The 26,334-nt window shown below is 42.8% G+C and overlaps 3 protein-coding genes across 11 annotated transcripts in view; 2 read left to right on the top strand and 1 right to left on the bottom strand.

Annotated features, from left to right (window-relative positions):
* add1 (adducin 1 (alpha)) overlaps positions 1-13,436 on the top strand; it is a 46,441-nt gene extending 33,005 nt beyond the window's left edge. For 5 of the 9 annotated variants that reach the window (XM_079524952.1, XM_079524955.1, XM_079524957.1 and 2 more), the window contains 4 exons: positions 2,442-2,598; positions 3,213-3,623; positions 4,773-4,871; positions 10,618-13,436. In XM_079524952.1, the coding sequence (XP_079381078.1) occupies positions 2,442-2,598; positions 3,213-3,623; positions 4,773-4,871; positions 10,618-10,898 (948 nt within the window). In that variant the 3' untranslated portion in view covers positions 10,899-13,436. Of the gene's footprint in view, positions 1-2,441; positions 2,599-3,212; positions 3,624-4,772; positions 4,872-6,169; positions 6,208-10,617 lie in introns of all 9 variants that reach the window. The other 4 variants (XM_079524954.1, XM_079524953.1, XM_079524960.1 and 1 more) reach the window with 4 other exon arrangements.
* A 1,246-nt stretch (positions 13,437-14,682) lies between these two features.
* LOC306939493 (26S proteasome regulatory subunit 6B-like) lies at positions 14,683-15,894 on the bottom strand (the record flags this gene model as incomplete). The annotated part of the gene is made up of 1 exon (XM_079524081.1): positions 14,683-15,894. The coding sequence occupies one exon, from the start codon at positions 15,892-15,894 to the stop codon at positions 14,683-14,685; it is 1,212 nt and encodes a 403-aa protein (XP_079380207.1).
* Positions 15,895-18,276: 2,382 nt separating this feature from the next.
* The window catches only part of LOC306940037 (nucleolar protein 14-like), a 33,040-nt gene continuing 24,982 nt past the window's right edge, over positions 18,277-26,334 (top strand). The window contains exons 1-8 of the mRNA XM_079524951.1: positions 18,277-18,462; positions 18,642-18,839; positions 19,672-19,806; positions 21,084-21,225; positions 21,684-21,835; positions 22,365-22,508; positions 24,152-24,274; positions 24,944-25,075. Coding sequence (XP_079381077.1) covers positions 18,642-18,839; positions 19,672-19,806; positions 21,084-21,225; positions 21,684-21,835; positions 22,365-22,508; positions 24,152-24,274; positions 24,944-25,075 — 1,026 coding nt within the window. The 5' untranslated portion in view covers positions 18,277-18,462. The remainder of the gene's footprint in view (positions 18,463-18,641; positions 18,840-19,671; positions 19,807-21,083; positions 21,226-21,683; positions 21,836-22,364; positions 22,509-24,151; positions 24,275-24,943; positions 25,076-26,334) is intronic.

Here is a 26,334-nt window from a genome sequence, read left to right as displayed (position 1 = left end):
AGCAGTCAATTTATATTGGGGGTCGGGAGGGGGCGGGGCGGGGGTCCCGAGACGTTGCCAAAGCATTTTCGGGGGTCCCCGGCCAAAAACGTTGAGAACCCCTGCTTTAAGCCACTGTTTCTCAACCAGTGGTTCCCCGACCACTAGTGGTCCATGGAATGATTACAGGTGGTTTAACAAATATATTGTACCTTTCGCGTTTCATTCCCAAAAATGTGCTTCAATAATATTTAATAAGTCAATCAAATTAAATAAAATTGATTTTAACTAATGGGTAATAGTAGTGACGGGTAAAAAATATATCTCTACTATTTATGGCTTGATATAATTTGTTACAATTTCAATACAATGCACACTGTCACAGAACGAACAAAGCAGATCTACAAGCTATTTCTGTGAGCGACACCAGTGTACAATCTATTATAAATCTGACTTTAATCCTTGTCATCATAAAATATTACTAGTCCATACCCGTCTGGTGGGGATATGAGCACCTAATGTATTTAGGTTATGCACTGAGTATATGAGGGACTGAATGCAACTTTGTACATGGTTGCTCTGGTGCTTGCATGTAAAAATGTCGGAGCGCCAGAATAAATGTAGGAGAACCCAGTAAAATGTAAGGAGCAGCAATATTTAATGTAATAAAAACAATATAACATGAGCAATGGGCTATATGCACACAGAATAACTCCCTACTTCCTTCACCGACATGTAACATAAACACATTCAGAACCAAATGGACTCTGTTTGACCAGAATGGAACAGAGCCTTTAATTAGTATCGGTAACACCTGTGAAGGAAGTAGGGAAAGGGCCCAAGTTCTTTCCAAAATGGCGTGTATGCATAGAGGCCATTGGTGAAAGTAGCCGTGCTGTCAGGGTGTGTTTGGGGGAAAGTCCATTGGCCGTGCAATTGTAGATTAATTTGTTGAACCCATGGAGGAGAGCAATGGGGTTGGTTGGTCCATGGGGGCAGTCCAAAATATGCTAGTAGTGCACAGTTCAAAAATGGTTGAGAACCACTGCTTTAAGCACTGAATACTTGCTCATGCGTCATGAAATATACAGTGCTTAAATCACCGCTTCTGGTGGTGATTCTGTATTCATAGAACCGTTCATTCGTAGAAACATTCCCCAGTTCTGCCGCAACAGCAGCACAAATGGCAGCATTCACACCGTGGCCATTTTGCGCTTACATCATACTCAGGCGGGGGGAGGGGGGGCGGGGCCACCCTGCCCCAGCGCAAATTATCATATTCACATGGCGGCCATTTTGCTCTTACCTCATGTTCGTGTTGGGGACCCCCGCACCCCATACCCATAGAGCTAAGCTATAATATATCTAGAGAACGGATTGAGGAGCGACAGCTATTCACTTCAATGGAAGTTGCTCAGTGCTGTTTTGAAGCACCTGGAAGGACGACGAAGTCTTCCGGGAAGTACCCCTCGAGTGTTGATATGATTGGTTGGCTCCTATCATAGTACCCCTTGCGCTGTTCTTGTGGTACCTCTGTGTCACGTCCTACGTCACGATTCATTCATAAATTTAACCATATCATGCATGATCAAAATGGCCGCCATGTGAATATGGTCAACAATTGCTAAGTTCACTGCTTGGCCTCCTCGGGCAGGCTGAACTGTGTGTTCAATGTTCATATAATCTGATTAATGTGATGCATCTTTATGCATCCAGGGCCAGAGAGCTAGAGATAAGTTGAATCTTAAGTGCATTTGAATACGATAGAAGTAGTATGCTGAGCATTTCTTTCAGCTATAGGAGCTTTCTGATAACTGCAGGTATTTTGCTCTTATTGGTCGGTTTGACTACATTTTCACCCTTATTCCAGAAACGTAACGTGTGTAATTTCAAAGTGGCATACCGTATTTGACATCCAGTGACTTTTGTTCTCTGGACTGCTTCAAAGATACATGTTAGTTTGAATAATTACATTTGTTGATGTCACTTGGATTTTCCATGTCCCAACTTATTTCTAATTGTCACAGTGCCTGACGTAGCTGTAATCTCATTGATTTCAACCAACCACTTCTATTTTGGGCAAGAATAGTCGAAATAGTGGTTGTGAACTTGTAGACCAGCTATTTTTGAGAATTCTTGAAAGTATAAAATAGGCTAAAGTGGTTAATGGCATGAACTGTTTTTACCCAATAGATTGATTGACCGTAACATCTTTATGAATGTCCTTTGTGTTAATTGGGCTATAGAATTGTCTATGCTGAATTTGTTGATAATGTTTGTATTCATGTATGAATAAACAGCCTTTAATCTGTTAATCATAGGTTTGGCAATTGTAGAATGCTCAACAGTTTATTTTAATTTTTGTATCCTTGATTTGTATGACTTGAACATATTCCATGTTTAAGATTTCTACATCTGTCTCATGCTGTCCCCATTTGTTCTATCCTCTGTGTCTCCTGAAGGGGGAGCTGGTGACAGCCTCCAAGGCCATCATCGAGAAGGAATACCAACCCAGGGTGATCGTCAGCAAGAAGGGTCCCAACCCCTTCACTAAGGTCAACGACCAGGAAATGGAGGACTATTACAAAGAGGTGGAGCAGAAACAGAAAGGAAATGAAGGTAAACGAGACTATTAAGTCTCAATCGCAGGGAAAGTAGAATGCTGTTCTCCAACCTTTTGATGTTTAGAATCAACAGGACACAGTGGCAGGTTGTCTGGATATGTTGGCTGTTTTACCTTAAACTAGGATTTGAAATTAGAATAGGACATACAATTGAGCTGAAATGGAACATTTATGTAACATTTTAAGAACACATCTACTGTGTATCCAAACTTGATTACTTCCTGCAATACCAAATATGAATACTAACCCCACCCCATCACTGTGATTGGCTGAGACAGGCGCAGCTCCTGCCCACCGTTGTGTTCTGCTTGCTTATATTGTTTCACTCTGAAATAAGTTACAATACGGAAGTTAGACACTTACAAAAAAACCATTTCAGCTCGTCTGTCAAAGCCAATTATCTGTAGGAATGAAAATGTGGATAGTATACTAGTTATTACTATTAGTTAGTATTAGTAGTAGTAGTTAGTTACTAGGTCTAGTTAGTGGTAGTAGTTCTGGTTGGGTAATAGCTTAACATTAGTTGGTCATATAACCCTTTTAATAGAATTATAAGGTAGGTCTGCCAAAGTTTGTTGCCCCTATGTAAACACAAAGTCCCCCCCTTAGTGCAGAGACAGGACGCTGATCAGAAGGTGGATTCAATCACTAGCGGCGACATGCCGCCTGCCGAGCCAGAGGAGCCCACCAGTAGAAAAGCATCCGTTTCCACTGACGGTGGAAACACCTCCGTCTCCACCCACACACCTCAACCGCAGCAAGAAGGTTCCGATTCGGAGAAGCCTCCCTTGCCGGTTGCCCCTTCCAGTACCCCGGCCTCTGTGGAGGTCTCCTCTCCCTGCCTTGAAGGAGGCGGGGCTGACGTAGCCCAAGAGAACGTAGTAGACACTCCCCAGAGTCCTGGAGACCAGGGTCAGAGAACGCCAGAGTCCCCCCACAAGGAGTTCCACTGTGCCGTACTGGAAGCTCTCACCAGAAAGCAGTCGGTGGGAGAGGAAGTTGAGGCCTGCCAGGCTTCAGGTACTCCATGTGAAGCGTTAGTCATGTTCAGCTTTGGTCCTCCGCTTCCCTTCCTCCCTGTCCCAGCCCTGGACCTGAACTACCTCCTGCTGCACTGGGATGTCTGGGGATCCCCTGCCTGTTGTATCCTCTCCTTTTTCTTGGGCTTTTGGAGTTTGCTGTCGTTTTGATTTACCACCCGCGGTGCAAACACCCTCCAACCAGCAGTTGAATCTCCAAAGTTTTTGCTTGATTTGCTTCCCCATCGACTTGCTTCGTGTCCTCCTCAAAAAGCATTAAGGGTTAGAGTATTTGAGGCGCATATCTACTCAAATATTCTTCTCCAGTTTGATTGGATGAGAAGTTGAGGAGAGAGGATAGGGAGAGGTAAAGCAAAAGCAACTACATTTTGAGATTGAAGTCACTCCCTTTTTCCCTTCGATACCCCCTTCACTTAAATATGAAACCTGTTTATTTTAATAATGGAGCCTTAATTGTGTCTTATAGCAGTCAAACGATTGCAGAATGTTATGGGTTGATTTGAACAAGTGATGTCATATTTTTCCTGCTAATCTATCATGGACATGTATTCACTGTCATCCTCTTTGATGTGGTATAGGAGGGGTGGAAATGCTTGTTGGTGTAGTTACAAATTAACTATTTTCTCTACATGTCCAAATCAAGCCTCGACTTCTTGGATGCAAAATTACTGACACAAAAACGGATCTGAAAAGCTTGTTTCTTGGGTTTCTTTGGGTGTGTTTTGAGATGTTTTGAAAGGTGGACTTAACTCCTGGGCTATACTTTTGTGTGTAAAAAGTTTGTCGCACCCAATTAAGGCTTGCTCCTCCATTTTGTGTTCTCTCTCTCCATTTCCTTTTTTTTCTTTTTTTCTTTTTTTTTTTTACCTGTGTTGAAGTGATTGCAATTTGTTGGGATCTAATGAGTGGCAATATGTTTAATACAAACATATTTAGCCTCGGTCAACCCACTTTTCAAATTATTTTTTAAAACATACGATCTACAAGCTCATGCGACGTTTTCGAATACCCAAAGTATATAATAGGGCTTAAAGTGGTTAAAAAGCCCATTTGGGTAGTGATTTCTTGTGTTTATTTTTATTTGGGGTAGGCAGTTTCTTATCGTTTGTTCTTGTTGACCTCATCTCAGAACCAGAGCAGCAAGTGGAGCCTGAAGAGGAGGTCAAAGGTCAAAGCCCCACTCGCACACCTCCGAGTACGCCCGTGAGAGCGGAAGAAGAAGAAGAAGGTAGGTTGATCTGAGGACATCTATGGCCTGGCCTGGCTCTTCCTTGATTTCCCAGGTCCTCTAGCATGGTAGTTTGGGGCCCCCGTCCATCTGCTTCTTGGTCTGGTTGTTTGTGGTGGTCTGGTCTTTAACAAAACTACTCCAGGTGCTGTGCTGTGTTTTAAGTAATAACAGGCCAAGAGGATTTATTTCTATAAGGGGAGATGGGGGGGGGGGGGGAAAGCACAGGCTTACGCAGTAATCACAAGTAATGTTAAAACATAGTTTTAGAGGGATGTCTTGGATAGACAGTATGGACAGTATATCATTTTAATAGATTTTCCAATTCTTCACAAATACAGACAAAGCGGACAATAAAATAAATAAAACAATCCGTCAATACCATCAAGTAAGTAGTTTAGTTTGTTCTGTATAATGCATCATAACCAACCATACAATGATGACACAATATTACATATAGCTCAAAGGGGTACAGATCACACAATCACCTGGATATCTTTATAAGGTATAGTGACTCCAATGAATACAACAGAATGACAAACCATATTTAAGTCCTCCAGGGTCTTTTATTTTTAGCTTCCCTTCTTGGTCTTTATTACTATTGGATTACACCTAATGCATATTATTATATCATTCATGATGATACGACTGTCCCTGAAAGAGCTTGGAGAATAGCTTGATATGGCCTATACATAAATAATAATAATCGTTGAAGTCGGGCAGAAACCTAATATCTCCATATTTCAACGTTTTCTGTTTGTTTTTTTGTTTTGTTATATCCTACTTTATCATACAAGAGTGCTGCACAAAAGTAGTGAAAATAGCAGATGTACAAGCTCACAATGTGAGCTTGTACACAGTCTTTTCACTATTTAAAAACGTTTTTTTAAATATAAAAGGAAAGTCTTTGGACATACGAGACTTCCACCCCGACAGCAACGTAATGTATTATCTGTGCCACGGAAATGTTTTTGCACTTAACCCTGTATACGTCATTCAAGCTATTAGTCAGTATCAACCAGGTGTAATCTAATAACAGAAACGTTATTAAAGATTTGTGTCTGTGTACGGTTTCTTCTCTACCACTTCACTTCCATTCTCCATCTTTTTGGGGGGTGATTTCTTAAGAATGGTACTCTATCCATTCTTTATTTCTCCTGATCTTCGGTGGTTTGGACTCTATTTCACGTTTTTATTATTTTTTTAATTAATTTTAACACGGTGGCTGTGGTGGTTTGACCTGTGGTGGTTTCTACTTGTGCTTTTTTTCCTTCTTTGTGGCTGCGTTTACAAATCAGGAGATGGAATTACAAAAGAGTACCTGTTGCCATAGTAAGTACGTACTGTTCCACTCTCCTCCTCACCCTCTCACCTCCATGTTTTCTGTTGGACCATTAACCCTTCCCTTGCATGGCTGCTCACTGCTCTTCACTAACCCCACGGGCTGGGTGGGGGTCCTCGATCCCCCCCAGTCTCTGACTGACTTCTCAATCTGTTTCCTGGTGTTGATGGGGGTTGTTTCAGATCCCCTCCTTTCCCGGCGATCCTCGTATGATGACGTTGCACGATGAAATATCTGAATATCTGATGTACGAGGCCGAGCTCACAACGTGCCTTAGAGCTGGTAGATCGGGGTCATTTTCGGCTTAGTCAGTTCTTTGCCTTCATTCACTATCACTGTGTGCAGTGAAAATGTGAATTATGAATGCAAATTCATAATCACAAAAGGGAGATGTATTTTCCAAATCACACGACTTGCTTTTACCGACAATGAAAGTTATAAGTTGGGGATAACTTTTAACGTGAAGCCTAAATCACATTGATTAATGGTGTGCTATACCAGGGGTTCTCAACGTTTTTGGCCGGGGACCCCCGAAAATGCTTTGGCAACGTCTCGGGACCCCCGCCCCGCCCCCTCCCGACCCCCAATATAAATTGACTGCTACAATAACCTTAAACCATTTTGGGCGGGAACCCCTTTTGGTGTTTTAAGCATTGTTATAATTTAGCTATTTAAAAATAGCAGATCTACAAGCTCATAGCGCGCCACCGAGTGGCGCGCTACGAGCTTGTAGGTCTGCTATTTTTGAAAAATCGTGAAAAAATAATAAAGAAAAATCTTTTTTTTTTTTTTTTTTTTTTTTGAAAATAATTTGGGGACCCCCTAAAATAATTTGGTGACCCCCCCGAGGGGTCGCGACCCACGGGTTGAGAACCCCTGTGCTATACAGTCCCAACCTGGGCAGGAGTGGAGTAATCTGAAACAAATCTCACAACCCAAGCTGTTGTGTAACCTCGCTTTTCTTCCTGGCGTCGACCTGACTGGTCAAATTAAACCCACGCGTATTATTGTGCATAACACACATCTTTACCGGTCTATATGAAAACCTACAACTCTGTCTCAAAATGTGAAAATGTGTTGATGTTTCCTTTTCAGATGAGGCCTTCAACAGGTACATCAATGCTTTTACTGGCGTGTGGCTTTAGAACCAAACTTGCTCTTTTGGCTTTGCTGAGAAAATGCTGTTGGTTTAGCTTTAATGGTTACGGCAGCCTGGAGCTTGGCTGTGTGATGTATAGTTTGGATTTTGTCTGTGTGACATATCTTTTTTTTCTGATGCACATGCGTTGTTGGGTAATTAAAACAAACTATGCTTTCGTTAGTATTTTAACCACTTATTTCCTTTATACTTAGTAAACTAACTAATACTTAGCTGACCGGGCTCTATAGTTGGTGCGCTTCCCCCCCCACCCTACACCAGGGGTTCTCAACCCGTGGGTCGCGACCCCTCGGGGGGTCGCCAAATTATTTTAGGGGGTCCCCAAATTATTATTTTTTTTTCACGATTTTTCAAAAATAGCAGACCTACAAGCTCATAGCGCGCCACTCGGTGGCGCGCTATGAGCTTGTAGATCTGCTATTTTTCAATAGCTAAATTATAACAATGCTTAAAACACCAAAAGGGGTTCCCGCCCAAAATGGTTTAAGGTTATTGTAGCAGTCAATTTATATTGGGGGTCGGGAGGGGGCGGGGCGGGGGTCCCGAGACATTGCCAAAGCATTTCCGGGGGTCCCCGGCCAAAAACGTTGAGAACCCCTGCCCTACACAATGTCTCTTTGACAAAAATAGCTGATCTACAAGCTCTCAACGTGTTGCATTGCGACGCTTTGTGAGCTTGTAGAGCTGCTATTTTTTAGAGAATTAACCCCAAATAGAGAGACAATGCTTCAAGTGGTTAACAAGGTGTTTGGCTACATGACAGAGCATGACAGGGAGTTTTGGGGAATCATTTTGTCTGCAAGACAAACGATTAACTGAGCGAGTCGTTTTGCAACTGACTTTGCAGTGCGTGCCGTGATTGTATATGAGGTGGTGGTTTGGATGGTGGTCTCACTAGGTCTTTTTGGATGTGTCGAGTTGTATTTTAACATAACTTGAAGATCTTTTGCATCGGCTGTGTTTTAATCTGTTGGCTGTGGTGCACTTAAAATATCACATAAAATCCAGATTCATATTAACTCAATGGTCGCCAAGGACTTATTTAACTTCTTTTTCATGATGTCCTGGAGCGCCAAGGACGTGTTTTTCGTGTTTTATAACATAGACTTTTTTTTTGAAATGCTGTTCAAATATATAAAATAAAATAAAAGATATATGGTGGCGGTCTGGGCCTTTTGGCGCCCCCCTGGTGGCGATGGATTAAGTCATTCATTCAGGCAACCATATTATATTATACATGACCACATTTGAAAATCAGAAATTAATTTTAAATACTCATCAATAGGTTAAAAAAACATATTGTATGGAATCATTAATTCAGCTAAATTGATCATATAAATATAGAAAGAAACGTTGCATTTATTCATATTATCCACTGTTCTACCATGGCCACAAAGGATTCACATATCACATTTGTAATTGGCGGGAGGGTGGCAATTAATTCCGCTCCCATTTAAAATGTGTAATAACTGTATTAATGGTTATTTGAGCTACCATAGGTCATGGCTGAGGGAAGTAGGGGTGCTGGGGGGGCTGTAGCACCCCCTCCCCCCAGGCACAGCCCCCCCTCGAACAGGAGGGGAAGAAGAAAAAAAAGAATAAAATATGCTGTATCACAGTATTGGCACCTTATCCTGGTTAATTGCCTGTGTCAGTTCGTTCATATAACTTGCGTGTGGAGAGGGAAAGTAAAGGCCACGTTTGCGCGTGAAAATGCGCGAAAATGCGCGTGCATGATGCGCGTGCACGTGCATTTTTGCTACTAGACGCTCAGCCCCTGCGAGTGTAAAGTACTTCCCGCGGGCCTGCCATAGGTATAGTTGCAACACAAATCTAGTAAAGTAGAAGTTGTGTCTATTTATTGCTAAGTGATTTTAGCTAGTGCTATCCATGACTCAGACAGCTTGTACCAGGTTGCTTGTTTGATCTCTTGGCCAGGGCTCACTTGTAAAAGAGATTGCATTCTCAGTGTGACTCACCTGGTTAAAATAATAATAACACATAGTACAAAGTATGTAAGGTTACATAGGGAGCATATTGCCTCAAATAAGAAAAAAATCATATTTTAACTTTTGCACATGACTTGGCCATGCCAAGTCATGTGCAATGACCATGAGGTCGTACACTATTTTTGGGTAACCAGTAACCATTATACTTCTTTTCCTTAAATAGTGTAATTTTTATATTAAAGACACCTTGGTAATGTATTCCGAAATCTATGTCTAGGCTTATGATGCACTCTTTGGCACCGTTTAATATCACCTCTGAAAATGTAAGTTTAGATGCTATAGCACATCTAATTGCATTCATGGAATTAAAAATAGCATTACTTGCAGGATGAAGTGCATTATGTTCTTTGACCTGCATGATCCATGTAGTAATGAGTTTATCTACTCACAGAACATGGATTATCTGGCCTCTAAACTCAAACTTTACTTTAATATTTTGTTTTGTTTGTACACAGGGTGCAAATGAACAAGAGAACAGTGCTCATTAAGTTTGCCCTGCATAAGTGAAGGTAAAATAAAGCAATACTGTGTGTGCACCAGCATGCATGATGAATCAGACATATCATGTTTCAAGTCATAAAGAGACATTAATGCCGACGATAGACAAAAGAAAGAAATGTAGCTTATTTTTCATAGGATATTTATTGGTGTGGACTGGATATTTAAGAGTTTTTGTTTTGTTTATTCTATGTAGTTCTTGTGAAGTATGTTTTCTTGTTCCTTTGGATGTTTGTTCTGAGAATGTGGAAGGGCCACACTTGTTAGTTAGTTGTTGAAGATTGCATATTAAAGAATAGTTAATGTATTTATATGTGAACATGTTAAGTGCAGTGGGTCTCAAGCTGGGGTCCAGGTACCCTCAGGGTTCCCTGTGGGGGGTTCCAAATGGACCCATGCAGGTCTGTCAGACTTATGAGGGTCCTTGAAATGAAGACTTTTGAAAAACGATATATTATGGCTAGTGGTGTTACTACGGAGTCTGCTGTCACAAGTGGAATAATGTACGTCAGCTAAAACCACGACAGATGCTTTGATTTAAAAAGTGACATGAAGTTATGGAGAGAAGTAAGTAAGGGTAAGTAGTTGGTTCATAGTGTTTAGTAGCTTCATTGGTATTATAGACAGTTAAGTAGTACTAGTCAACCCTCTCCTTTGGCTGCACCGGTGCCATACTGTATGCGAGTGCGACTCCAAAAGGATTTGAACTAACTAGCCCTCTGCCATGTCCCTCTACAGAATCCTTGCCGGAGCAGACCTTTAAGGACGAGAGCGACGCAGCCACCCTGAGGCAGACCCTCCCAGACCTGACCCCCGACGACCCCTCCGACGCCCCTGCACTTCCTGCCGAAGACTCCACCCCCGACACCCCCGTTGCCACAGAAACGGCCGAGGGGGAGGAGGCAGCTGACACCGGCGAACAGGAGGGCGACGAGTCCCCGAGCAAATCGCCCTCCAAGAAGAAGAAGAAATTCCGCACGCCTTCCTTCCTAAAGAAAAACAAAAAGAAAGAATCGTAGAGTGGTCCTCAAGGCCTGGCCTTTTCATCTCTTTAATTTAGTTTTATTTCCGTCTGCTCACCATTGTACCCTTTGAGCAAACCACACTCACACATGTTGAAATGTATATGCTTTTTTTCCCTTTTTTTAAAAAATATTTGTCTATGGCAGTGGTTCTCAAATGTTTTAATTTCATGGACCCCGTAACTCTGAGGGTGTTGAGCCACATGGACCCATAAAGGTCCATTTGGTTCCATTTGTACACCCTCTGAGTTACAGACCTGCAAGGATCCATTTTGATGCCCCTCAAGGAACCTTGAGGGTCCCTGGACCCCACTTTGAGAACCACTGGTCTATTAGGGCACATTAACTTGTCTAGCGTTTGCCAATTTTATATGCAAGTGTAAAAAGGGTCAGTTGCTTCAAGGTTCTAACGAGCAGTGGCTCTTAGTGGTGAGTGAGAGATGCATTATGTCTTGTCCAGTTTCCACTGCTTTTTATGCATGCCAGCTACTAGGAGCCCATACACTCGATGTGAGATTTAGGTTTTTATTGCCCTCATATTTTTCTTTAAGAATATTACTTAAACTGTTGGTAACCACTAGAATGTATCGGGATTGTAAATGCGTTAAAAAAAGTAAAGTGTCTTTAAAAGTCAAAACAAAGGAAATGCAAAAAGAAGCTTTTGTCCTGTCAATTAACTGGTGGCAATTTATGATGGTGATGACTACCAAATGCACATTGCTTATTTTATATCTCATTGGATTAATTTAATGTGAGCAGATCATGAATGTCACAATAGATATTCTTTGGTGGATTCAAATCTAAAATGCTTGTACGCATATTTGTTGTTTCATATTTTCCACACTGGTATCTCAGTGACTTGGGTGACCGTAACATCTTTCACCCACAATCAGTAGGTGAAGCCACCCGGGCCGTAACATAGCTGGAGCTGCAATCTGTCCTAGCCAGGATTCTAAGCCGGGTCCCCCAACTTGAGACCCAGAATTGTTGTGACCGTCGAGCAATGCAACCAGTAATGGTCCTACCCAGCCTACAGGGTCCAAGTGTCTCAATAGAAGAGCAGGTACACCTTGTGTAAATTATATTTATACTTTACCACACAGATTGGTTAAAATCAACAAACATAACAAACGATTGCAGCTTTTAAGTCACATCTATGCTGTGTACATTGCTCTAGTCTAGAATGTCGACATCACATGGAAGGTGTTTTACAATTTCAGAGACTACTTCAAATTGCAGTTATTCTGCCCAGCAGAATAACCGCAATTAGTATTTTCATGCCCAACATTGCAAGGTGTGTGCTCGAAGTTTTCAGTGCAGTAGCACACAATGCTGTTCAATATGAAGGAATGTGTTCAAGATTCTCTTGAATTAAACGTGTCCCCTATTCCTTTGAGGTCCTCTGAGCTTGGTTCAGCATCTCTTGGACCCCACATCCTTCCCCTTGACAACATGCATGTCACATATTGGGCCTGTACTAACATTTTTTTGTTTAGTTTTGTTGTAGAATATGAAATCTAGCTATATAGCTTTTCCTCTGAAAGTAGAACGAGCCATTATGACTTGCTGTGAGAGAGCACTGCGAACCCGGTTTATTTTGAACCCTTTAAAATCCCAATGCTACCAGCTCTGTCAGTACAGTATATCAAAGTTACTAAACACATGTAACTGATTCAATCACTATTCCAATGCTGTATGACAGAACATATTACAGCCACTCATTATGGAGTTTCCTGTGAAAATCACTGCAGACAAATGAACCTCAATAAATTGCACAAAAGACACTACTATGAACAATTTATTTTTCTGCCACGTGCAAAGCTCTTGCATAGGTGAAAGAGATTAGTGTGCAAAGTTGCTGGGCATTAAAATTGAACGCCAATGTCAACCCCCGATATGCACACAACATTTTGGGCCCATATAACCACATTCAACTTGCCGTCCGTATTTGGGCATATTGTAGGCGAATATTATCAAGATTTTAGTTTTTATAAAACCGTTCAAATGGATGATCTACAAACTCACAACTTTAGAGGTTAAGCCAGCCTCTTTGCCGATCACGGTCAGTGAATCCCCCTGGGCCACAGTGAATGAAGTCAGTCATACATCTGGTATTAGAATCCATTAGGACTTGTGGGAAGTACCACCTAATATGGGATGATTGATCAAACCTGGACAATGTTAAGGTGCATGTATACAAACTACACGCAAGCCTGAGAAAGTCTGATTTATCAAGGACCGTATACAGTCCTTGTATATAACAATGCTTTGAGCTTGTATTGTTTATGTATCGATATAAGACGGTAACATACATCCTAATTTTAATTTTGTGCTAATAATACTAAGGTTCCTTATAGTCATGGTTTTCATTTGAGTCATCCAGATTCACAGTTATTGCTGATTATAGTATTCTCTGAAGTGAATCCCATTTAAATGTGTTCCATCATTATACCATATATATAGTTAATACCACCACCTCTTCTTTCATGGTTCTGTTTCTTTTTCATTTGTGAATAAACATTACCTTGAAAAGTATGCTTAAACGGAGTGCAGGTATCTTATTTCTACTTATTAGTGGACATTAGATGCAATCATTGCATCTTTTGATTGGTTGATTGAGTATATACCGGTGTATATTCTGTGTGTGTGATGTGTGTATGTATGTATGTATATATATATATATAACAAAACATACATTAAACACTCCAAACACTAACAGATCTACAAGCTCACAATGCATTGTGAGCTCACAATTTTTACACATTTGAAAACTTAAATGGGACATTCTGCATAGTGAGTACTTTCTACTTTTGGTACTTAAGGTAGGCCTACATTTTGATGCCAATACCTTTGTACTCTTTTACTCAAGTACATTTAAAATTCTGGACATTTACTTCGCAGGAGTTCCCACCCTAAGCACTTTTAAAAGTTAAATATTGGCTACCTTCAGGGGGTAGCAGAGTGATGTAAGTAGCTCCTTTATGTTTTTATTATTGGCTTTTGTTAGAACAATGTGGATTTGATGCATGTTAGTCAGTCTGTCGATTTATGTATGGGAACCACAGTGGAAATAAGTGACTTTTTTTTAACCTTCAATTGACTTTAACCATCTTTGCATGTTGGTTGCAAGCAATTACATAAATTAAATCAAATCAAATATAATGGATGAAACTTTAGAGAATATTTTGTAGCCAGCCACTGCTCAGTCAGGACCCTATGATATTATTAGGGACTGAGTGCTGGTAAAGACAAAAAGCTCCATATTTGGGCATAGGTCTGGGGACACGTCTCCATAAAAAAAGATGTCTGTGTCCTTGACCTCCTGTCACTCTACGTCTAAAAGATGTCTGTGTCCTTGGCCTCCTGTCACTCTACGTCTAAAAGGAAAATGGAGCCCCACCTAAAAAAAATCACACTCGTGTGAAGTGAGGGGCGCCTTTGTATCATGATCATGTATGTTGAAGTCACCCATGTAGGTCCAATGCCATTGACTTTGATGTACGGAAGAACTTTCGTCATAAAAATCCAGACTTGGCCACACACACATGACGTCACAGGCGGAACAGACAAAGCCGGGCGTTGGAGGGGCTAGCCCCCCTCAAAAGGCGCTAAGAGATGGTACGTTAAGTCCAACACCAATGCAAGTTATAGGGTCTGTCAGGGAATCCACCACAAATACTTTATAGATAGACAATCATATACTGTACATCAAAACAAACCGTATCTGAATGCCTTGCCTTCGTCCCCAAAGAGGGAAATTGTTAGAGAATGTACTACTTGTCTACTTGTAGAACTCGTGTTCCTGTTCATCCTTCTTGATAACCGCCTTGTAAGCTTTCTCAAAGTCTTTGGCCAGGATGATGTATCTATTCTCACGCACTGCCAACATGCCAGCCTCCTGGCAGATGGAGTTGATGTCGGCCCCGGAGATCTTGTCTGGCCTGGCCACACTGTCTTCCAGGTCCACCTCTTCAGAAAGGTTCATCTTGCTCGTCACGGTGGAGAAGATCAGGCGTTTCTGTCTGCGGTCTGGAAGGGGAAACTCAATCTTCCTGTCCAGACGTCCAGGACGCAGCAGCGCCGGATCCAGCGTGTCTGCCCTGTTGGTGGCCATAATCACCTTGACGTTGACGTTCTGGTCAAAGCCATCCATCTGATTTAGAAGCTCGAGCAGGATTCTCTGGACCTCCCTGTCGGCTCCGGTCTGTGCATCGAAACGCTTCGTGGCAATGGCATCGATCTCGTCGATGAAGATGATGGCGGGGGCGTTCTCCTTTGCCAGCCTGAAGACGTCGCGCACCATGCGAGGTCCCTCGCCCAGGTACTTCTGGACAAACTCGGAGCCCACGACACGAATGAAGGCAGCCGTGGTGTGGTGAGCCACGGCCTTGGCCAGCATGGTCTTGCCACAGCCCGGAGGCCCGTACATGAGGACACCCCTGGGCGGGTCGATGCCGATCTGCTTGTAGAGCTCAAAGTGTGTGAGGGGCAGCTCCACTGCCTCCCTGACCTCCTGCTTCTGTATGTCCATCCCTCCGATGTCGGCGTACATGACGTCGGGCTTCTGGTCGGACGTCAGCATCATGATGCTGCTGTCGGCCTCCGGGGGCAGGACGTCCACCAGGGCGTTGCTGTGCTTGTGCAGGGCCACGGAGGCGTTGGGCTTCAGCAGCTCCCGGTCGATGGTGCTCAGGATGCGCACGTAGTAGTTGGAGCCCGCCGTGGAGCTCACGATGGCCGTGTTCTGGTCTATGGCCTCCAGGAACTGGCCGATGACCAGCGGTATGCTCTGTATCCTCTTCACCTCCTCCTGAGCGTGGCGGTACTCCTTCTTCAGGTTCTTCTGTTCGTCCTTGATGTACTCCTCCTGCACCTTCAGGAACTCTAGCTCCTGCTGCAGCTTCTTGAATCTGCTGTAAACATCCTCTAGATCTTCGGGATCCGGTGCTAGAATGGACAGATCCTTATGATATCTGATCACTGCGCTTGACATTTCTACAGCAACTAAAACCTACATGTCGGGTTCATGTGTGACCTGCGCCTTATATAAATGTAATTTGTGGTGTAATGTGACATCACCAGCATTGCCCAAATATGGTGCCAACCTTGGCAAGGAATGTGATTTGTGCCGGAGATGTTTCTTCTTTATTTTCTGCCCTGTTGGCTCATTATTAATTCCCATTGAAGTCAATGGCAAAGTAAATTACTATGATGTCATGTAGTTGATTTACTATGAAAACCTACAGTTCCCGTTCGTTCGTTGCGTCACCCATGCCTCCATATGTTTCATATATATCACGCCCCCATATATGGTCACACCTCGTGACATCATGGAGACCCTTAGATCTCCATATATGGTTGTCAGTCCAACCACTGTGGTTGCCGCGACGCGACTCAGACTTGCAAATGAACCAAGTTGGTACAACACATGGATCTCCATATGTGGAGCTGCCTATCATCACCTGGATCTCGATCTCCATATATGAAGATCACGACACTGACCTCATCAAACCCTGGATAGCCATACCTGGTTTGACATACTAGATCTGAATATATGGAGCCGGCCAGAAACTCTACATTTGACCTCACTGACACCAGATTAATAGTTTAACTCCTGCTTCTCAACTGTGCCATATTAAGAAGCTCTGCTGTTTCAGTGCGACCTCGCCCTTTAGGGTGTCTTACTGGTAGTGGGTGCAGCAGATCAACTCGTCAAAGGCACTTCTCACTAGTGTGATTTTTTTTGGCCCCTATGTAACATCATGTGGGTACAGTACCTGTTACTTCAGGAACAGTTTCTTTTTCTAGTTACTTGCGCAAGCAGAGCGTGCAAGTATTGTTGTCAGCCGGACCAAAAGTATGTATGGTAGGCGTGGTTATGGTTGGCTGTTGATGGTGATGTAATTAAGATAGGTTTCAGGTTACATACATACGTTACCTTTTACCCACCCAACATTGAAACATATCTTAATTATGCCACCATCAACAGCCAATTATAACCACGCCTACCATACATACCACTTTAGGTCCAGCCGACCACAGTATACTACTTTCAAGTTACATAGCCTACATGTATTTTATATTGTCAGATTTCTTTAAGGGTTTATTTGTTGTTTTAGTATTTAATTTCAATATTTTACAGAGTAAGTTCGTAGAGGTCGGCAGTACTTGCGCGCTCTACGAACGCAAGTAGGCACTCGACAGAGTGCAGTTCTAGTTATTATTGTGTTGTGACGTCATGTGGGTCAAGTTCAACCAATAGGAAGACGGAGGGAAGGTTGGGTGTGACGCCATGTGTGTCATCACTGAGTAGAGAGCTACTCGAGCAGAGCACACACTGTTTCTTCAGGAACAGTATTTTCTAGTTACTTGCGCAAGCAGAGCGCCAAGTCATGTTTTCGGCCAGGTGCTACGATGGGTGTGTTTGGGGCCAGCACATGTTATGTGTCAAGTACATACGCATCAAACCACCCAGCCGATCACATTATACCACCAACCACTCAGAAAACTACATATACATACATGTACATAGACATGTACACATATATGATATTAATAATATATTATTATTATACTCTGCTGCTTATAACGGGTGTCCCCTGTGGCGCACCCGTTATGCGAGGCTCAGCCAATCACAGCGCAGAATGACACACCTTCCAGACAAATTTTGAGCACGAATATCTTGCGAAGGACTAATTATTTTAATGCAATAGACCGGAGCTAGCTCTAGTCTGGACATAAAGCTGGGTGTGAATCTTTCAGTGGAATGTGATGTTTTCCCACAGGGTCATGATGGGCGCACAGTCACAGATAACATCAATTAAGCATTGTCACAGCAATATTCCACTTTCTCAGGGGGTTCCATTTACGGGTGCATTTGGTTCCATCTCCATGTTGTGTACATGGGGGTTGTTGCGAAGGCTTTCACTTAGAGCTCCATATATGGGGATAACCTATAGTCCCATATAACATATAGACAACATATAACATATAGACAACGGCAATATCCAGCGCTGACAGATTAATGTAGAAACTCCAAAGATGGATATACGCAGTGGAGACATCATCGTTCGTGACACTTGCACAGCATAAAAGGCGGCTCCATGAGACAGAATAACTGGCTAATGGCTAATCAACTCGTAGAGCATTGAAGTAGAGGTTTCCACATCCCGGTTAAGTTCGTATCGAACACACTAGCGGGTCCTAACTAAATAACCAGCACTGGTTCGAGCTATTTAATAGGGGTCCTTTAAAATTACGTTTAATTAAGTTTGAGAACCACTGCATAAAATAATACTACTACTGCTGGGGGAGTCATTCTTTTTAGCCACCATTAGAGGCGCTGCAAGATTTTCACTTCAAACTCTCACGACTCAAGACCCTCTTGTTTAATTTGAACTTTAACCCAGCCAGCAGCACCATGCACGCTGGATTCTTGTAACAACGTGGAAAGGAGAATAAATGATGGATTTTAAAGGTTAATGTTGGGATATTGTTACTATTAGAACTTTTCTACAATCATCTGGATTGCAATTAGCAAACTTCTCAACAAAACCACAAGGTAGGCACCACAAGCACATTCTGTATTTGGGATTTGTTTTGCTGAGACAGTGCTAAGTTGTCAATGCTACATTTATTTACTAGTTTAACTGCAAATGTTAGCTAATGCTACAGAGACATACTGTAGTAGTAGATATTTGTGACTACTTTTCTGCTTTATTTCAATATTATTACTACTAGATGGGGAAGCCACAGAAAAAGCCACAGAAAAAGAACGCGAGTCTTGCTGACAAGGTTCGTAAGACCAAGACCTCCACTCAGATCAAGAACAACCCGTTCGAGGTGAAAATCAACAGGAAGAAATTTGACATCTTGGGCAGAAAAACAAAGCATGACGTCGGTTTGCCTGGTGTGTCTCGATCCAAAGCCATCAACAAGGTAAGAAGGGGCTGTTCCCAGTGACTTTAATGGGTGTAGCATTGGATTGATTGATAATTGTATTAACAGTTTGTAGAATGGGTACAGTTCAATGAAAGTACAGGTCAATACAAAATCTGCTAAAAGCATATAACCTTACATAAGGGTCATCCATTTTCAATTCATCAGAACAGATGAATGCACTTGAAGTACTATTATACAGAACTTGAGTGGTTAACCAGATTAATTGATTCTGTTCATGTATTGTAGGTTAATTATTCGATTAACCTACATGAACAAGATTAAGACGGTTAATGGTTCTAAAATCTCATTATAGGGCGAAGTGTAAAACACATGCAATTGTTTCTCTATTTTATACTTTGTCTGTTGTGCGAAAAATAGCCAATGTACAAGTTCAAAGTGCACTGTGATGTAGATGTGCTATTTTCAGTGTTTTTGCTAATAAATTATATTTTATATTTCAATCGCTAATAGGTTGATTAACTGTTAGTTCTCTTTTGAGAGGATGAATGACTGTCCCAATGATTATACCAATCACTACCCATCTGACCCATTCCATGTGTCTGGGGAAAGATTACAACTTGATCGCAATGAGGGTTCTGTCATTCACACTCAAATGTCGTTGCTACAAAGAGGGCTTAAGATTTAAAACTAGTAAACTAGTATACGTTTTTCCAGCTTTTTAGAAGTTAGTCCAGCCTGTATGGGGTCTCATGCCAGCTGAGCCTTATTACAGTGTACACACTCACTTTAGTGGAATGTACTGTGCATACTAGTGCATAGAGTTTGTTACTTGCACAACCAGCTCAATGATGTTTGTCATAATCCACAGAGAAAGGAGACGCTTCTGAAAGAATACAAATCCAAGGGCAAGTCCAACAAATTCGTTGACAAAAGGTTTGGGGAGTATGATTCCAAGATGGAACCAGAGGAGAAGATCCTGCAGAGATTTGCCTTGGAGAGACAGGTGAGTCAAATCTACTGATGCTGAATCTGGATATAATATGTGGAATGTGTGCAATGGGCATTGGGCACTACGTTACACATACAGTAGGTAGGGTGTCTGGCTGGCTGGCACGGGGATTTTCTGCCCACTACCATGAAGACTAGGGGTTCGAATTAGTCTCGCATAGCCAGTCTTCATCTGCCTATGCAATGCATATCGCCCCAGGCAGATTAAGGCCTCACTCACACCTTTCGATCTAGCATACAACGGTTTGATGCAACATTTTGGACTACAAGCTGTTTTATGGCTTTCGGCTGTGTTTCGACTGCCCCCCTCCCCCTCAATTCATACAACACAAATGTTGTGTCAAACCATGTGACTCCCATTGGAAATGCATTGGGGCAAGATGTATCACACCCTTTGTATACAACAAGCATACATCAATCTGTTGCGACCGTGTGAGTCGCCCCTTAGTCTGGCCCCTCTCAATTGTGGGAGGACTTCATGGCCACAGTGGTGACGAGCCAACCAGATTCGTCTGACAACGGGACATTGCGGGAAAAAAAAACGAATACTGAGTGGGACGAGACTAATAGCCACACAGTGATATTGGTATCGTTACGCGAGGCTAGGTTGGAATCATCAGTGTAGCCGCCAATGAACACAATTGGCCGTGTCCTTGGTTGAGAAATGGGAAGCCCACATTGTTTTCATGTCGTGTGTCTTCCATCTTTCCCTGAGATTTTGAGTCTGTTGAATATATTTTAAGCCCTACCTGCCATTAACCACAGGAACCCTATTGCAGTAGACGTTTTTTGTGGACCCCCAAATTGATATATATTGGGTTGCGGATTTGCATAATGTTTAAGATTTCTCAAAAATAGCAGATGTGCAAGCTCATAGCGTGCCACTTCGTGTCTGCGCTACAAGCTTGTATATCTGCTATTTTTGAATAGCCAAAGTATAAAATATGGTTACAGTGGTTAAAATGATGGTGACGCTATAGTAACGACTTTAGCTGTGGACCCCCTGGAACCGCTCCAAGCCAAGGACCCCTGGGGGTCCCCAGACCTCACTTTGAGAAACACTGCGCACCCTATTGTCCCTCTTCTGGGTGCGAACATTTGCCGAAAATAGCTGATCTACAAGCTCACAGCGCGTTGCACGCTTGTAGCTTGTCTATTTTCTTGTCTATTAGCTTGTCTCTTTTTGCAGAAGATATTAGTGTAGACTCAGTGACTCCTTCTCAACTTGGAATAGGATTTTCTATGCTTAATTAATTGTCCAATGACTTTCAGCGCACTCATGAGAAGAAGGACATCTACAACCTGAATGAGGAGGAGGAGCTCACTCACTACGGCCAGTCGTTGGCAGAGATGGAGAAATTCACTCATCTAGGAGACAGTGACGACGAACCAGAGGAGAGGGGTGCCTTGTCAGGTGAGTGATCTCTTAACCCATTTAGACCTGAGGACGATTCTAAAAAATTTCTTCTAAATCATGACAGTTTCCTGAAAAACCCATGTTTCTACGTCAGTGGTTCTCAAACTTTTTCATCTCAAGAACCCGCCGACCCCTATCTGAAAATATGTAGTTCCAGAAACCCCCCCAGAAGCTAAGATATGAGTTAAAAACGTTTGCTGTGAAAGAATATATATTCAAAGATTTTCACCACATTTTTTTTCAAAAATAGCAGATCTAGCTTGTAATTCAATGTAATTCACAACAAAGATCTGTTGTTTTTGCTTACAAAAAAGGTGATTGATTTTATTAAACTGATAGGTTGATTAACAGTCTTGCACCCATAGTTCTCTCTCCCTCTCTCTCCCTTACTTTCATGACTGACTCTGTTTTCATTTTTACAGTGACAGACTAACCTGACTCTTTGTGTCCACTAGCTGAGCTGACTGCGTCCCACTTCGGCGGTGGGGGTGGTCTTCTGAGGAAGAAGACCCCAGGAGAGCAGGAGGGGGGACGAGGAGGAAGTCTGAAGGCCAAATCCAGACAAGAACTAATTGAGGAACTCATCCAGAAGTCCAAACAGGAGAAGGTTAGATGACATGCTCATGTCACCTCACTAATAATGCATAGGGTTGATTCATATTCCATCATTTACTTTGTCGATTGATAATGTTTCCCCTGCATATAATGTACTAAATCCGATTTTACCAGTACCATTAATCCCTATTTGTTGTAGAATGGTGTTCAAAAATACAAACTGGCAGTACATCTTATCGCAACGTAGATCTGCTATTTATTTAAAAATGTGATTAAAATCAGTGATTAAATCGATCAGGTTGACTAACTGTTGTACTCGATCTCTCTGCTTTGTGAGTGGTTGAATGACTGTCCCAATGATTATACCAATCACTACCCATCTGACCCCATTCCATGTGTCTGGGGAAAGATTACAACGTGGATCTCAATGAGGGTTCTGTCATTCACACTCAAATGTTGCTCAAATGTACAAACATGGGGGGGGGGGAATGCTCCTAAACAAATGGTGTTTTCTTAAGCTAAATGAGAAGTTGTTGATATGAACGACGGTGTTAACTGTTCATCGTCTTCCTTCCCTCCAGCGGGAGCGTCAGATTCATAAGGAGGAGACTCACGAGCTGACGGAGAAGTTGGACCAGGAGTGGCAGAGCATCCGCTCTCTGTTGGCACACAAGAACCCCTGCAGAGGAGGAGGCCCCTCTGACCGGCAGGACGACAAACCCAAGGTACTATGACCAGCTCTAGTTCGGAGTTGGAATACTAGGGCTTCCCCCCCTGAAAAAGTCGGAGACCCCTCGGTTGACCTCGGTTTTCTTTTTTTCTTTTTCTTCCCAAGTTGGTTTCATACGACCCTGCTGCACTTGACTATGTAACATGTTCTAAATTCAGCATTAAAATGCTTGCAAATGTACTTACTATTTTGTCCGAATTTCTTTTAATCAGTGATAATGTAAGGTTGTCTAACTGTTGCATCCTTAGATATCGGCTTTGTGAGAGGAAGAATGACTGTCCCAATGATTATACCAATCACTACCCATCTGACCCCATTCCATGTGTCTGGGGAAAGATTACAACGTGGATCTCAATGAGGGTTCTGTCATTCACAGTTAGTTTCATATGACTTTGCTGCACTTTATAATGTAACCTGGTCTATAAGGTCTCCTTCACACCAGAATGTTCTTCTGCGATTAAAACTACTCCTACTGCGTATTGTCCGAAACTGCGCGTCGTGTGAAGGCTCATTTCGAATTCTGGTGCGGAAAATCAAGGGACATAAATGGGTCACGGAATGGGTGTTTGGGAACCAGTGGCCTAATGTATATTAAACTCAGGGATGGGTCCTTTGAGGATCACTGCTGTACCTACTGTAACCTCTATATACTAATGTATTGTATTGTGTAGCGGCTGGCAGGCGTCACATTGTTGTGGTCTTGTGTTGAGGGCCTGTCACAATTATTGCATAATCGCCTAATTGCAATTATTTTAGATAATTGCAATTACGTTTGCATAATCGTCAATCGTTTCCATGTTGATGTACATTTTCAAACATTTTTCAAAATTGGCAGAAATAGCAGATCAACTATTTCTTTTTTGTAAATCCTTTGGAAAGTAAGAAATTGCAAAAAAAAAAGAGAAATGTGTCAGTGATTTCTTGGCACATTTAATTTATTTGTCATATCTGCCTTGTGCAGTCTGTGATTACGAAGCCTAAAAGGCAAGCGGAAATACAAATGTATTGGTAACTTAAGCAATAAGCCACGAGAGGTCTCAGGTTACCGGGTATTTTACAATGGCTGGGGGCGTAGGCAGACCCGACGCGGAGCGGAGGGTCTTCTACCCCCCAGCCATTGTAAAATACCCGGTAAGCTGGGGCCTCGAGTGGCTTATTGCTTTTCTAAAACGGTTACAAACATATAGCAATATTAACCTAAATACAACTATTAAATTCACAAAAGTAGCTACGCTTTGCACCACCAGAGCGAGCCACATCACTTCCTTGTTTTGCTCGGCAAGTAGCCTATGTGACGGGAGAATAGCGCTTGATGTCTTTACGGGGCTGCCTGGAGCCACACATTCACAGTCATATGAGCCGGGCGGCGCTTAGACGCCCGCACGGCATGGGTTTGTAAGGTAATCAAGCGCTCCCCTTCCCCAGTACAGCTACAGAGATGCGGAATCAGGTGCGAATGATATAGTGATTGAAGGTGTGGGTTATCGGTGAAATTTACACCGGTCACGTGACGGTAACCAGCCAATCAGAATCAAGTATTGGGACTAACCGTTTTAGAAATTACAATGTTACAACGCAAAAGACACAATTCTATGGTGACATGACAGCCCTACTTGTGTCCTCTCTCTGTCCCTCCAGTTGGATGAGTATGACATGCGGGTGAGGGAGCTGGCCTTTGAGATGAAGGCCCAGCCTTCAGAGAAGCTGAAGACCCCGGAGGAAGTGGCCATGGAGACCAAGGAGAGACTGCAGAGACTCGAGGTCTGTCAACACACAACTGGCACCTTGTCTAACCCATTCAGGCCTGAAAAAAACGTTCGCTCTGAAAGAATATATATTCAAAGATTTGTGCCGCATTTTTACGATTTTCCAAAAATAGCAGACCTACAAGTTCATAGCGCGCCACTCGGTGGCGCGCTATGAGCTTGTAGATCTGCTATTTTTCAATAGCTAAAGTATAACATAATGCTTAGTTAAAACACCAAAAGGGGTTCCCGCCCAAAATGGGTTAAAAGCTATAATATGACACAGATGCGTCCTCAGGCCTAAATGGGCTATAGAGAGTTACTAAAGTTATAAATCTGGTCATAAGAATGCACTGTTAGAAGTCTGCATCTGCACCCAGAATCACAGTTACTGTACAACAGCGTTAAGGTATTATTATTGCCATAACAGTCGATTTGACCATGCAAATAATCGGTAATTGGATGTCGGCCAAAATTTCAATATTGTGCAACCCATGTACTGTATATTCTGACTGTCCCAATGATTATACCAATCACTACCCATCTGACCCCATTCCATGGGGAAAGATTATTTCTTGTATCTCAATGAGGGTTCTGTCATTCACACTATTTAAGTATGAATAGATTTTTTTTGTGTCACAGCTAAAAGTGTTTGTGTACAAATCGGTTTCTACATTTTGCTTAGGCGGACCGTCAGAGGAGGATGCTGGGAGATATAGTCCAGGACAGCACGCAGACTCGCACCCACATGTCTGCTGATGACCTCAATGATGGCTTCATCCTGAACAAGGACGACAGGAAGACTCTGGCCTATCAGGTAAGTGTTTTGTTGTTAAAAGCCTTAATATGTAACATTTATGAGCCAGCCCAGGATTTGAGGGTCTCTAGGGGCTATACTAGTAACCTGACTCCGCCAGATGGGGCAGCAGAGAGTACACTGGGTTCCCCCCTCCTGCTCCCATCTGGGAACTTCCAGGCAGACTTGATGCTCCGGCCACCAAACGGCCTGGCCAATCAGCGGCAGCTAGAGGCGGGATCAAGGCATACACAGTGCTGCCTTGATCCCGCCTCTAGCTGCCGCTGATTGGCCAGGCCGTTTGGTGGCCGGAGCATCAAGTCTGCCTGACAGTGTTTCCACACCTAAGCGCAAAACAGCCGTGGACAGAAGAAGCTGTCCGCAGCTTCTTTTCCGAGTTTTTAGTCGGCTGGTGGATGGAAAAGAAGCTCCACCTCCGCGGACGACTGCCGCAGCGGACAGATTCCCGGAAACGCTCACCTCCGCGGCAGTCGTCCGCGGAGGTGGAGCTTAATTTCCATTCACCAGCTGTCTAAAAACCCAGAAAAAGAAGCTGCGGACAGCCGAGAACGTCCACGTCTCTTTAGTAAGTGTGGCAGCACCTTGTGAGTTCCCAGATGGGAGCAGGAGGGGGGGGGAACCCAGTGTACTCTGCTGCCCCATCTGGCGGAGTCAGGTTACTATACTAGGGCAGGGGAGATAATATTAAGATAAGATTGGATTCAAATATTTGTAGACTCGGCCTCAGCTCTTAATGGGTTTTAAAATCTGAGGAAATGGATAGGTGACTAACACTCCTAGATCTCTCTGCTTTGTGAGAGGAAGAATGACTGTCCCAATGATTATACCAATCACTACCCATCTGACCCCATTCCATGTGTCTGGGGAAAGATTACAACGTGGATCTCAATGAGGGTTCTGTCATTCACACTCAAATGGTGTTGCTCAAATGTATCAACATGTGGGTCAATGATCTTATGAAAACACATAAGCTAAATGAGCCGCGATGCACGCTTGAACACAAATCTTGAAAGTGTGAGAACAACGGATTTTAGAAGGCATTTGTGGAATTGGCCTCTGGTCTTAATCCATTGAGACCTGGAACGCATCCATGTCACGTTAGTGTTTAACCACATTAACCATTAACCCATTTTGGGGCGGGAACCCGTTTTGGTGTTTTAAACATTGTTATAATTTAGCTATTGAAAAATAGCACATCTACAAGCTCATAGCGCGCCACCGAGTGGCGCGCTATGAACTTGTAGGTCTGCTATTTTTGA

The sequence above is a fragment of the Electrona antarctica genome, assembly GCF_951216825.1.
Source record: "Electrona antarctica genome assembly, chromosome: 16".
Lineage (NCBI taxonomy): Eukaryota > Metazoa > Chordata > Actinopteri > Myctophiformes > Myctophidae > Electrona > Electrona antarctica.
Note: the sequence above shows the minus strand (reverse complement) of the source record. Positions and strands in the feature narration are given on the sequence as shown.